Below are 14,929 nucleotides of genomic sequence, written 5' to 3'. Positions count from 1 at the left end.
GAAGTAATATGTAGGGGAGAGTTAGCGGTGTCAACTGCCGCATGGAAAAATGAGGATGAAGAGTCTTTTTGGATGTGTCAAGGAAGCCACTGGAGACCACTAAGTAAGTGGTTTCAGTAAGTAGTGAGGATGGAAACAAGATGATAGGGAATTGAGAAGGGACTGTATTGTGAGGAAATTGAAACAAGATACCATGTACTGAGGAGGCTTGGAAATATAAAGGAGTGAAATACAATTTAAATTAATTAGAAGAGTCAAACAGAAATTCTTGACAAAACTTGAAGTCATTTAATATTTATTTATTTATTTATTTATTTATTTATTTATTTATTTATTTATTTATTTATAAAAGACGGACAGAGAGAGAGAGAGGGGCAGAGACACAGGCAAAGGGAAAAGCAGGCTCCATGCCAGGAGCCTGATGTGGGACTCGATCCCGGGACTCCGGGACTCCAGGACTCCAGGATCATGCCCTGGGACAAAGGCAGGTGCCAAACTGCTGAGCCACCCAGGAATCCCCCTTGAAGCTATTTTATTTTTTTAATTTATTTTTATTTATTTATGATAGTCACACACACACAGAGAGAGAGAGAGAGAGAGAGAGAGAGAGAGAGGCAGAGACATAGGCAGAGGGAGAAGCAGGCTCCATGCACTGGGAGCCCGATGTGGGATTCGATCCCGGGTCTCCAGGATCGCGCCCTGGGCCAAAGGCAGGCGCCAAACCGCTGTGCCACCCAGGGATCCCCCTTGAAGCTATTTTAAAGCAAAGGGTAAGGGGCCAGAGAAGAGGGAGACGTTTAAGATGCTAGAAGAGAGAAGCAGAAAAGTTACAGGAAAAATCCCCCAGGGGTGCCTGGGTGGCTCAGTTGGTGATGCATCTGCCTCTGGCTCAGGTCATGATCTCAGAGTACTGGGATCAAGCCCTTGTTCTCCCTCCCTCTCTCTCTCTCTCTCTCTGCCCACCCCCCACTTGTGCTCCCTCTCCCTCAAATAAAGAAATAAAATCTTTAAAAAAGAAAAATCCCCTAATGATTGGAAAGGATGAGGATCCACAGATGGAGGAATCAACTTTAGGGAGGAGGAGAGAGATTTCTTCCTCAGCATCTAAAACAGTGCTTGGCTCATAGTATGGTACTCAGATATTTGTTGTAAAGAACAAGAAGTTGTGAAGAAATGGAAATATATTGAAGTGAGAACACTAAAAAATGTGGTTTCTCACAAGGGAGATGATGATTTTCTCCAGAAAAAGCAATAAGTGGATATTACAATAGTAATTTAACAGTAATAATCTTGTGGTTAGGGACACCTGGGTGGCTCAGCGGTTGAGTGTCTGCCTTGGGCTCAGGGCATGATGTGAGAGTCCCAGGATCGAATTCTGCATTGGGCTCCCCATGGGGAGCCTGCTTCTCCCTCTTCCTGTGTCTCTGCCTCTATCTGTGTGTCTCTCATGAATCAATAAATAAAACCTTTTAAAAAATCCTGGTGGTTAATGTTGAATATTCATATGACAGACACTCTGTTCATGGATTTACATACATACTTTCATTTAATCCTCACTAAATCCCTGTAAAGTAGTAATATTATTGTTTCCATTTTAAAGGTTAGAAAATTGAGACTTGGAGAGGGTAAGCAACTTGCCCATTAACTAGTAAATGTCAAAATCAAGATTCAAACTTAATGTTCGTCTGACTCCAAAGTCGAACTATTTGACCAAACGCATTATGCTGTTCATTCAGTATTAACAGTACCAACAGTGTTTACCAAGAACCCTCTTTGTGTCAGGCGTTATGGTAATTGCCTTACCTGAATTATCACATTTAATTTGATGAACCTGAAGTTGAGAGAGAGGGCTTGGGAACTTGAATAAGGTGGAGAAGGAAGGACCAGGTACTACTGAATCCAGAAAAGTTAAGGGATTTTTAAAAAGATTTTATTTATTTATTCATGAGACACAGAGAGGGAGGGAGAGAGGCAGAGACACAGGAGAGAGAGAAGCAGGCTCCATGCAGGGAGCCTGACATGGGACTGGATCCCTAGTCTCCAGGATCCGGTCCCAGGCTGAAGGCGGTGCTAAACCGCTAAGCAACCGGGGCTGCCCAAAAGTAAAGGGAATTTTAGAGGAGCGCCTGGGTGGCTGTCTGTTAAGTGTCTGACTTCGGCTAAGGTCCTGATCTTGGGGTCCTGGGATTGAGCCTCATGTTCAGCTACCCACTTATTGGGGAGTCTGCTTCTCCCTCTCCCTTTACCCCTCTCCCCACTCACGCTCACTCGCTCTCTTTCTCAAATGAATAAATACAATCTTTTTTAAAAAATAAGGGGTTTTAGAGGAACAGAGAGAGCCCAGTTGGAGGCAGATAACATGAATTTCTATGGCTGTCCAAATCAGCAAAGGTCTGTTATTTTCTTTGGCAATGCTTGGGAGATGAAAAGCAAGACTAGAGAAAATATACCAAGAAGGTACAATGAGCTTGGGAATTAGTATAGCAGGCAAAACAGAAGTCATGGGGTAAGGGAGTCTAAAGTAGTAGTTGTGATACATTGGGATAGCTGATCCTGGAATCAAAGTTAGGTAAACACATGTATCTCTCCAGCCTAGGGCCAGCAGAGAGAATGAAGGCAAGCTTAACCAATTTGATTATTCCCTATGTCTCATCCTGCAACAAATTATTGTATTTTTTTAAGGATCACTTCAGGGACTGTGCTTCTGTAGGTGTTAAGTAATTTTTGTAACTTGGTTAAAATCATAATTTTTTTATAAATTAATTTTTATTGGTGTTCAATTTGCCAACATGTAGAATAACACCCAGTGCTCATCCCATCGAGTGCCCCCCTCAGTGCCTGTCATTTTTTAAAAAAAAGTTTTACTTATTTATTCACAAGAGACACAGAGAGAGAAGCAAAGACATAGGCAGAGGGAGGAGAAGCAGGCTCCATGCAGGGAGCCCAATGTGGGTCTCAATCCTGGGACCCAGGGACCACACCCTGAGCCAAAGGCAGCCCCTCAACGCTGAGCCACCCAGGTGTCCCTAAAATCATTATTTCATCTACAACCACCTTCTGACTTAGCTATGGTTGTGAATAATACCACTGTTTAGTCACCCCAATTTGAAACTTCAGGTTTATTGGTCAACTGCTCACCTTCATCCATAGTATTCAATAACTCCAGTTTTGTTAGTTCTACAGTAAATTCCTTAATGTATATCCTTGATCATTCTCACCTCTCATCAGCAGCCAGCATTTTGCCTAACTAAATAAAAGTCTTATGCCCTATGCTTTTATTTACATACTAGAAACATCCAATGCAAAGAGTTAAATCAGGTTGTTAAACAAAATTCAAATACATGAAATTCTAGCGTCAAGAAAGCATGAGTCTCACAACCTTCACCACCATCACAAACAAACATACACCACACACACACACACACACACACACACACAAATCAGTGCTCAGTGCCTATCTTTTATCTATTAGGCAACTGTAACTAAGAGCTTAGAATTTATAGGCTTTTTAGAGACAAAATAGTGAGACCTTAAGAAGAGAGTATAAAATACTAAATGAAAATGGGAAAGCTCAAAAATAATAATTTAATTAAATGGCTACAAAATATAACATATCAAGTTCATTAATTATTAAATTTTCTATTTATTAAAAAAATCCACTGTCTTCAAAAACAATTTTTAGGTTAGATCTTCTCACTTCCCAATAATTTCTGAGTATGCATAGTGATTATGGAGAAATCAGAGTCATTATAAATTAAATTAGTTATGCACAGGCAAATAATTTCAAGAGCAAAATTACAAAAGCTCTTTCAAAAATTTATAGCAAAAATATAAATATTTAATGCAGGACATGGATGCATTTTAATATGTTTAATATGGTGCTGGCTGAAGCCTTCACAAATAAAAGAGCTTAGGGCCTGCAAAGGCAGAAACAGGCCTGCCTAACATAAATTGAGGCTGGGGAAGATTTCGCATAGGTGAGTCAGCAGCCAGAGGCTGAAAGGCAGGCTGAGCAGAAATATAAATGATTCACAGATTTTTAAATCACCACTAGTTGAAAAGCCTCACTCTTCATATACACAAATCCAACATAGATACTGCTTTTCAGACAAAGCAGCACAAGAAAAGCTCATTTTTATTTACATATTTCCATTTATACTTTTCATTCCTTACAGAATTTGGTACTTGCTGATTAATTCCCACCCTAGCTGGTTTCTTCATTTCCTTTGTCCTCCACCCCTATTTCATTCTCTAAGTCCAGACTGTCCTTTCTGCTTTGAGAATCCCATATCCAGGTCTGGCATTGCCCACCCAGGCCTATTTTCCTTTTCCCCTCAGAAACTGGAGATGCTGAACTCAAAGAATATGAAATTAGCCTGGCATTTAAGGTTCCAAGGATTCTGTCCTGAACATATCTTTCCAGTTACTTCCCAAGACCACTCTTTACAAATCTTATGTTCTACCCAGGATTCTCCTTAAGAACGGAACATGTGCAGCAGTTAGTGGCAATCAGATGGGTGTACTCATGATTCAGGGATTCCATTGATCATTCAGCTGAATATTGCTAATTTGTCATCTTGGTCTTGACCTTTATAGAGTGTTAAATTTTTTTAATGGTAATAAGCTGTTTAATATATATCCATAAAAAATCAAAGAGATGTTGATGTTGAAATACAGACCATAAAAATGATAAAAATTCTACAAATTCGCAAGGTGATACTCATCAGACCCATAAACTGCATTTATCTGATCAAAATTCTTACATGGCATGTAAAGCTTTCTCTCTAGTACATACTTCAAAAACTATAAAAGAGAAAACAGTTATGGCTAAACTCAACTGAGTTTTTGTCTATTTGTGACATTTAATCTACATTATGATAGATGTAGTGCGATGATCTATGGAGATTACCTAAACTCCCTTCTATCCTCAACCCTGTGACCCTTCTCAAGGCAGGGCAGTGACACATGAGGCTGGTCTCACTTCCAACACAGGAAAAGAAGGGCAGAGCATACTCTTGGTTTTTAGGTTATTGTTTTATGTCTCAGTCTAAGGTATAAGAGATTTAGGAAGAACACTTGCTGGGCAAGATGTGTTATATTACTCCATCCCTCCACCCTAGTAGATTAGAGCCTCAGAACTGAGAAAAAGGCAAGTAGTAAAAAGGAACTTAGAATATGGAATCTTCTGGCTACAATGAGAGCAAGCAGCATCAGGTAGCAGTAGGGACTGTGCCACTAGAGGCCTGATGGGGAGTTGTCCACCTTAATAAACGGCAGTAGGGATGGATAAGAGGGTGACTGTATATCCCAAGGAAAGCTGGTGCAGAAAATATCAAGAGCCCAAGAAGTAGACATCTCCTCCCCACCATTACTATTTCAATCTTGCATAAATTCTGGAGTTCCAAATCAACATGAGGGCCATAAAAAGGGAAGAGGTAACTTTTTAAAAATTATTTATTTATTTATTCATGGGAGACACAGAGAGAGAGGCAGAGACATAGGCAGAGGGAGAAGCAGGCTCCATGCAAGGATCCCAATGTGGGACTCAATCCCGGAACTCCAGGATTACCCCCTGAACCGAAGACAGACACTGAACTACTGAGCCACCCAGGTGTCCAGAAGAGGTAACTTTTAAATATGATTGAGTTTAACATGAAATCACATACACACACACACACACACACACACACACACAAAACATTGAATCTCATTTACATGAATAAGGCTAGATTGTTTTCTGCTCTCAGGAAGAATGATGCCTTAGAAAGAAATTAAGTCCAGATATAGGCAGTGTAAGCTCTAGAATCTTGTCTATCTTGCTATAACTGTGTACCCAGCACCTAGCACTAAGCTCAGTAGCTATTTAATAGGTATCTATGGAACATATAATTATCCCTTGCAGAAAATAACGGGTGATTTAGAATTTTCCTAAGGGTGTTAAGCATCAAAACAAGTTGTGAAGTGCTGCCTTAATCAATTTGGGTATTTAATTTCTTATTAATAGTGTCTTTTCCCCAACTTTCTTTGCAACTATACCTGCTGGAATCTTATTTATTCTTCAATGCTTACCTCAAATGGTCCTTCCTTTTTGAAGCTTTTCCCCTGTCACCCTTCAGCTGGAAAAGAATGCTCCTTCTTCTCAACAACAGTGTCTCTGTGTATCTCTTATAGAACTTCTTGGAACTTTTCAAGGCTTATCATGTATCATAATGTTACAGGACAAATAAGCACAGGATGAGTGCTAATAATTTTTATCTTCACTCCCCCACTATCTCTGCAGCACATTGCAGTTATACTTTTTTAAGTAAATGTTTATAAAACATGTAGTTACATTTTCCATAGAATGCCTATTTCTCTTTCTTTAATGAACATAAAACATATATGTACAGTTTAACAAATGATTATAAAGTGAATGCCCATGTAACTTCTAACCAGGTCAAAAAATCAAACACTGTCGGGGGGGCCTCACTGGCTCAGTTGGTAGATCATGTGACTCTTGATCTCAGGGTCATGAGTTTGAGCCCTATTTGGGGTATAGAGATTACTTAAAAATAAAACCTTTAATAAAAAAAGGAAAGCAAATATTGTTAGCATTTTGGAAGATGCCCCCAAAGCAGATGCCTCTCTCTCTCTGACCACCCTTTCTTCTTCCACCCAGAATTAAACAAGGGTACTGAGCCAGCATACTCTGATGAGGTGTAAAAGCTTCTGTCTATTTGGATTAGTCAAGGTTTGTGCCATACCAGCTAAAATTTTTGAAGATCACCCCTGTACATAGGTAGCCACTATCTTGACTTCTGTCATAATAATTTTGTTGCTTTTCTTTATAGTTTTCACACTTACAGATGAAGCCATAAATGCCTTTGCCTGTTTTTGAACTTTCTATGAATGACATAATACAGTATTCACTCTTTTGTGTCTTGCTCATTTCACTCAATATTATGTCCTGTATGTAGCTGTATATAACTGCCATTTCCATTGATGTATAATATTCCATTGTATGAATACATCATAATTCATTCATTCTCCTGTTGATGGACATTGGAATGGTTTCAAGTATTTGGCTATGTAAATAAAACCTGCTATGGACATTTTTGTATATGGATTTTGGTGTACATAAGAATGATTATTTTCTAGGATATATTATCCTGGTAGAATCACTAGGACAAAGGTGTTGCAAGTTGGGCTCTCCAGAAGCAAAAGCTGAGATAGAGTATTGAGTGCAAGATGTTTATTAGGCACTAACACTTGTGAAAGAAAGGTGAAGGAAGTAGGATTGAGCAGAGGAAGAAGATAAACTGTGATACAAGTAAGACAAAGCTTGAGATGACTTGACTTGGAGCTTTGGAACAAGTAGTGTCTATCCATGTGTTCTGTGTTGAACCTCTCTCAGTTACTCTCCCGCCTTGATCACTCACCTTGGGATGAGCATGACCTTGGGCAAAGCAACTCTCTATAGCTAAGGTAGACCCTCAAGGAATTGGCAGCTGGAGGCTATTTGTTGATGCATTCCCCATACCTATGCAGAATGTCCTTCCTTGGAGGGCAATCTGGGTGACATATCTCTGCTTCTCCACCATAACCTGCAATAGGGTACATAAGTGTTCAGTTCTAGGTAATTATATCAAACTGGTTTCCAAAGTGGTTGTACAATTTACACTTTCACCTGCTCTATATGAGAGTTTCTATTGCTTCTCATCCTCAACTCTTGGTATTGTTAATCTTTAAAACAGGGATCCCTGGGTGGCGCAGTGGTTTAGCGCCTGCCTTTGGCCCAGGGCGTGATCCTGGAGATCGAGTCCCACGTCAGGCTCCCGGTGCATGGAGCCTGCTTCTCCCTCTGCCTGTGTCTCTGCCTCTCTCCCTCTCTCTCTCTGTGACTATCATAAATAAATAAAAATTAAAAAAAATTTAATCTTTAAAACATTTTAGCCATTCTAGTGGATGTGTAACAGTATCTCATTGTGGCTTCAATTTGCATTTCTCTGATGACTATTGAAGTTAAACACCTTCTCATACATTTACTGCTTTGTTATGTCTCTTTCTTCCATTTCTCTTCCTTAGATAATGAGCCTTTTTCAGGTAGGAATCAGTGAACACAGCCTGATGCCAATATTTGTATGCCCCTCAACTTAATGATAGTTTCCATATTTTAAATTGTTCAAAAAAATCAAAAGAGTAATACTATTTCATTATATGAAATTCAAATTTTAGTATCCATAAATAAAGCTTTATTGGAACCCAATCATACTCATGTGTTTACCTATTGTCTATGGCTGCTTTCATGCTACCACAACAGAGGTTATTGTGACAAAGACCTCAAGGGCCATGAAGTCTGAAATATTTACTATCTGGCCTTTTACAGAAAAAGTTGGCTGATCTCTATTCTAGGTCACTGGTTCTAAGTTGTTGTCCCTGGGCCAGCAGCTTCATTATCACCTGGGAACTTGTTAGAAAGGCAAATTCCTAGCCACACCCCAAACCTATTGATTCAGAAACTCTGGGAGTGGGGCAACCCACCTGTGTTTTAACAAGTCCTCGAGAGCCATCATAGTCTTTCACATTTTGTTCTACTCGTGGTGAGTAAGCTGTAAAAGAGCCTTCAAAAGTGTTCTATAAATATATTTTTATGCATGTGAAATCTGGCTAAAAGAGACACTTAGGTCAAAATTAGAGGAGGAAAAGTGGGAGAAACCACAGAGGGCAACATAAAATCTGAAGGATAGATGTGGAGGGTGGAGGGCACAGTGAAGGCTAGGGAGCCAGTCCCTTAGCCCTCTTCCTTCCACTTCATTTCATGTAGCCTTTTATTTCTTATTTTTTAAAAAGATTTTATTTATTTATTCATGAGAAACGCGGAGGAAGAAGCATGCTCCATGCAGGGAGCCTGACGGTGAGACTCAATCCCAGATCCAGGGATCATACCCTGAACCAAAGGTAGACGCTCAACTGCTCAGCCACCCTCAGGCATCCCTCATGTAGCCTTTTAACAAAGGTGAATCAGACATGGTCCCTGTCCTCAAGGAGGTCATATTCTATGTAGAGAAGTGTCCTGATCCTCTTCTCCCTCATTTGCTGCTTCTCTTCAAATCTTATCTTTGAGGAAGTGTAATTGACCCTAATAAATGATAATGAACAAAAAAAATTAACTTGGTAAACAACAGTTTTGCTTTATTCTCACTTTAGTTCTGGACTGACTTTCTCATGTCCTGGCTTTTCCCTTGGCTCAGTCTGATGCTCAATGCATCATCTTGCTTTTTATCTTTTTGTTAACTACCATCCATTGAGTGCATATTACATGCTGAGACAATGCTAAATGTTTTACATTAAATCCTTATAAAGTCACTCTGAGTTAGTTTTTTTTAAGATTTTATTTATTTATTCATGAGAGACACAGAGAAAGAGAGAGAGAGAGAGGCAGAGACACAGGCAGAGGGAGAAGCAGGCTCCATGCAGGAAGCCTGACTCGGGACTCAATCCCAGGTCTCCAGGATCACGTCCTGGGCTGAAGGCAGCTCTAAACCGCTGAGCCACCGGGGCTGCCCTGAGTTAGTTTTTTTTTTTTTAAGTTGTTATTTTAATTCCAGTTAGTTCTGAGTGAAGCATTATATACATTTCACAGATGTAAATCGGAGGCTTAGAGAGGTCAAATAATCTGGTAGCATCTGAACTCCAAGTCTTTCTGACTCTAGAGCCCAAGTTGGTAATAATTATGCTGCTCTGACTCTAATAATATTCACAATGTTCTTTTAGCAAACCCAATTCAGAGTACTTACATGTGTTACATGCTTTAGGGCACACTTTGGTGTGTAGAATTCCGGGGTGGGAAGTGTTTAAAAAACTGGCTATATCTTTTTTTCAGAGGTAGGATTTGTGTGATAATTTTTAAAAGTAGAAAAATCCTTTTATATACAACTTAAAATGATAATGTCTAAAATGGCTCCTTAATCAGGTAACATTATTGTAAACAGCCCAGTAATTTATATTTCTTCTCTTATTTTACACATTAAATGACTGCATTGTCTCTTTAGTATGAAACTGTTCTTTCCCTTTTTTGGCTCATTCTGTCTACTAGCTCCTACTCCATCTGTTAGGGATTATCTCAACCTGTCTAGTTTTGAGCAATACTTTTCAATTAATCTTTTAAAATGCAATGTATTCATTATATAAGTATAAACACCTTCATCAAGGAAAATTAGAAATAATAGAGGGCCAAAAATGAGAAAAAAAGTCATTCAGAATCCCATTACCTTCCTACAACTACTATTAACATTTGGAGTAGAACCTTTGAGATCTTTTCCTTTGTGGAAATCTATTTATGTAAACAGTTTCTTTCTTTATTCCTCTCTCTTTCTTTTAAAAAATAGGATCATTCTATTTTTGCTTGCCTTTTTTCATGCAACAATATATTAGGAGCCTCTGTGATCATGACTGCAAAGGAACAGGGAACGAGAAGGTCACAAATTGACTCTTACACAATTGGCCTAGGAGTGAGACATCTATTCTACTCTTATCTTATTAGGCAGAATTTGTCATATTGACTTGCCTTGACGAAAACGACCTAGGAAATGAGGGAAGACACATGATTATATAATGAACTAAAAAATATCTGAGGAAGACTACTAATCTAATTCTCCACTACATGTGGAGAATATGACATAGTCACGTTTTGGGTGTAAAAATGGGAAATACAACTGAAAAGAATATTGAAGTGCTTACTGGTTGGGGGCAGGAAAAAGATAAGGCAGTGTTTAGTAGAAATTCTCTGAATATATATTTCAACATAATCTCAACTGTTGAGACTCAAATACTTTAAATACATGTAATGAAACAAATAAAATAAAAAAACTTGAAAAGTGGAAAAGAACTATATCTATTAGCAGCATATTTCTAGGCCAACAGGTGCATCCTTCCATAATCATTGATAAAGATTGCATAGTATTCCATTTATGAATGTTTTGTACAACATTTTGCAAACCCTTCCTCTTGCACATTTACATTGTTTCATTTACGTTTTCCCCCACCCTGCACTCTAACTGTCCTGAGTTCCATTACCCTTCTGAAAATTTACTTTGGGCACATGCCATGCAATAATCCCAAATTATCCTCTAACCTCCAACTTATAACAACTTTTATGTGGAGCTAAAGCAATTATCTGGCTGTGCATACTACCAGAGCCTTAAGAATGACAGTGTATTCTCATAAATCCAAAAGGAACACAATGGAGATAGATGGCAGAAATATTTTTCAATAATTTTCTCAATGTGATTTCTACTGTCAAGGAGGAAGCCCTGTGAAGAACAAAGAACTTAATAAAGGTGAAGTGGAAAGATGAAGTTTGGAGCCAGACAGTCTGGGATTTGAATCTGGCTTTTGTCACTCACTAGCTGGGAGACCTTAGATGAATTATGTAGTCTCCATTTTCTGATCTGTAAAATAGGGATCATAACATTTATTTCATAAAATTACCAGGAGGATTAGCAATATCATATGTCAGGAACCTAGCACAGTGCTTGATTCAATAGTGCGTGTTCAAGAAGTGGTTGATGCATACTAGCCATTATGATGACCTTTTCCTCAATATACGGAGCTCTGAGAAAATACCACGTTTTCAAAAATGCCATCAACTTAAATGTCTTCAAGAAGAGTGATGAGAGGGGCGGCAGGGTGGCTCAGTTAGTTAAGTGTCTGCCTTTGGTTGGGATCATGATCTTGGGGTCCTGGGATCGAGTCCCCCATTGGGCTCCCTGCTCCACGGGGCAATGGGGAGCCTGCTTCTCCCTCTCCCTCTGCCTGCTGCTCCCCTTGCTTGTGCTCTCTCTTGTGCTCTCTCATGCTCTCTCTCTCTCTTTCTGTCAAATAAATACATTCTTTAAAAAAAAAGAATGGTGAGAAAGCTTGCTGCTATGAACAGAATGGTTACTATAGTTGTAAGTGAGATACTGTGACCAGAATCCTTTGTACCAGCTTCTGAAGAACGTTGATCGTGGGATCACAATGTAGTTTTAAGTCATATTGTGGTTTCAATGATAAATTACAGATACAGGATAAGAGAATGAACATCAAGTCTTTGACCTTGCCTTCATGAACTTTATAAACGTACTTAATAACACCATTGGACATGCATTCTGGCAGCTACTGAACAAGTTTGGCTACATAAAAATGACTATTGGATAACTTCTGCAATATTCACAATTTGCCAAAATGGATGTATTGTTCAGTAGACTAGGATCAGTCTTGAAGTTTCCAAATATGGCCCCAAGTTCCTCCATAAAAGTTTGCTTTGTTCTCCTACCTTACTGGAGTATAGCAATTAAAGACCATTTCAAACGAAAAGACAAAACAAGAGGAAGTAGTAGCAGATAGAGCAAGGTGTTGAGTAGGCTCAGAAACGAGGTGACTCTTGCTGAACAAAGTCTACAGATCATGAATTTTAGGCAGATTTGCAAATAAGGATAGCACATGCTCTGTAAATAGCAGCTGTTGCCACAAGCCAAAGGGCAATATTTACATGAATCCTGAAGCAAGGTCTATGGACCAAGCATTGACCTTTCCAGCCAAACTCATTACTTGGTAGCACTTTCAGCCATGTCATTCTGAAAAAGGAAAGATCACATTATATATACATGGAAAATTGCCAGTGTCCAAACATATTCTGTCCCCCAAATTAATTTCTAAATTATTTTTTGGAACTTGGAATATGTTTCTACAGAAAAAGTGTCATAAAGGGACGTGAGTTTCCCAGATGTCCTCACAAAATTGCATTTATCCCATGACATAACTGAAATACTGGACATTGGCAATGAGAAATACAATGTAACAAAGTATCTTCACAAGCAGGAACACACCAACAGCTAACAAATATTTACTGACCCCTTTTCCTTTGAAGCCCCAGGCAAGGAAAGAGGAATTCTATCCTCCTATAGCTAGAGTTTGGTGAAAATGAAATCTTCCATTCAACTTGTCTAGAAGGACCCTTTTTTCTTTTTTTTAAATTTCTTCTTTTTATTTATGATAGTCACACAGAATGAGAGAGAGAGAGGCAGAGACACAGGCAGAGGGAGAAGCAGGCTCCATGCACCGGGAGCCTGACGTGGGATTTGATCCTGGGTCTCCAGGATCGCACCCTGGGCCAAAGGCGGGCGCCAAACCGCTGCGCCACCCAGGGATCCCTAGAAGGATCCTTTTTAAGTCAGGTGGATGCATGCATTGCAGCATCCTTCTCTTTCACTGCTTCCTGAACTTCCCCACCAAACAACTTTTAGTGACTGAGAAGATAGAACAGGTGGTAGGGAAGGGATAGGATGTGTAACCAGGAGTCTCAAGCTTTTCTTTGGAGACAGTTCAAAACCTGTAGCTCATTCCTTAGTATGTCTGCACGTTTAATAGAAATAAATGGTGTTTCAAATGATCACTTAAGTGCCTTAAGTCTGTCCCACTTTTTGACTAAGCTTGATGATCCAGAAATATGAACCATTGTTATACTGAGACTCCCTATACCCACTGCATAGTACACAGGTTGTACTTCAGGATGAGAAACAAGGGCAAATGATAAGCACATAATGAAAGTAAAATCAGAGCAAAGCTAGCACCACCAGTCTCAGTGGCACAATCACCTGTGTCTTGCTCTTTTCCTCTAAAAACTTCTAAGTCTCTATGTAGAACCAGTTCCTGGACAGCATGTCACAGTCCTTTGCACAAAGGTGTAAATGACCAATACTAGCTAAAATGTCACATGGATTTTGCATACTAATGAGTGGATGTCACAAGGATTTTGCATACTAATGAGTGGCAGCTTTAAAACAAAAAGGAATCTAGGCTATTATCCCCAGGAAAAAGAGATATCTTTGGGGGGCCATTGTGTGCCTTCCTTCCATTCACAAAAATCGCTTGATTTTAGTTGGTAATTTAGGAAGGTGTGTTGAGGGAAATTAATCATGATTTCTTTACAGTCTCAAAAGCATTTGCTTCATTTTGGAAATCGCAGATTTTGTGATTGTAGTTTGGAATACTATTTTTGGTATGTTTTGCTGACTTTCCTCCCTAATGACTGAAATTTAAAAACTAAGATGTAAATCTTCCCGTTATTGATCAAAATAAGTGGTAAGAAATAGAAACAATAATATTTAATGATTGACATTGTATGCAGTTCCAACCTTTACAGAATGCCTTTATATCCACGATCATGCACATTACTGGTGTTTAATTACTAGTTAATAACAGAGGTACAAAAAGAACACGCTCCAAAAAACTCACAGTAATTCAATCCAATTACTAATATTGGGTACCGACCAAGATTAGCTCCAGATTCTGTGTGGCCCTTGACCTCGTCCTCCTGAAGGAGTTTTAAAATTCAGTGATGAAGGCAAAAGAAGGGCCCCTGCACATTGGCCATCCGAGAAGTACCAGAGTTGCAAATAGAGCAAATATACATAAAGCCCAAGAGTCACGCTTTGCCTTGTAAGAGAATGTTTGCAGCTGCAATCAGGAGATTCAAGGAGTGCTTCTCCTTCTGCAGAATTTGCAAAGGTGGAAAGAGCACTACCAATTCCACTTCGGGACCTGGGAAAGGGCAGTCCCCAGAGGGGTTCTGAGCTTTGCAAATGGTGAGAAAGACCTTTCACAGTGCAGTTAAAAGCAGAGGAAAAGTTCTTTGTGCAAGAAGGGGAGAGCGCCCCGAGGTACAAAGAGCAGATTTAAGGGAAAGAGGATTCCTTCTGCGCACATCTGCGAGGGGAGCTCAGGCTGACTGTTGGGGGCGTGTGGGAAAGGAGATTTTTAGGGAGCTGCGGGCTTGTGGGTTCCCGCCCCCACCCTGGTCCGTGCCCCATACTCAGGCAACAGTTGGTCGTGCGGGGCCGGCCCGGGCTCTGGGTGGGGAGGGGGAGTCTCGCGATCGTTGAGGGGGGGGTGGAGGAAGGGGGGAGGG

At 39.7% G+C, this 14,929-nt stretch overlaps 1 protein-coding gene across 1 annotated transcript in view; it reads right to left on the bottom strand.

Annotated features, from left to right (window-relative positions):
• OCRL (OCRL inositol polyphosphate-5-phosphatase) overlaps positions 1 to 3,238 on the bottom strand; it is a 59,419-nt gene extending 56,181 nt beyond the window's left edge. The window contains exon 1 of the mRNA XM_055338110.1: positions 3,219 to 3,238. Within this exon, the coding sequence (XP_055194085.1) occupies positions 3,219 to 3,238 (20 nt within the window). The remainder of the gene's footprint in view (positions 1 to 3,218) is intronic.
• Positions 3,239 to 14,929: the final 11,691 nt, after the last annotated feature.

Source organism: Nyctereutes procyonoides, unplaced genomic scaffold (assembly GCF_905146905.1).
Source record: "Nyctereutes procyonoides isolate TBG_1078 unplaced genomic scaffold, NYPRO_anot_genome, whole genome shotgun sequence".
Taxonomy (NCBI): domain Eukaryota; kingdom Metazoa; phylum Chordata; class Mammalia; order Carnivora; family Canidae; genus Nyctereutes; species Nyctereutes procyonoides.
This window is presented reverse-complemented; position numbering and strand designations above follow the sequence as displayed.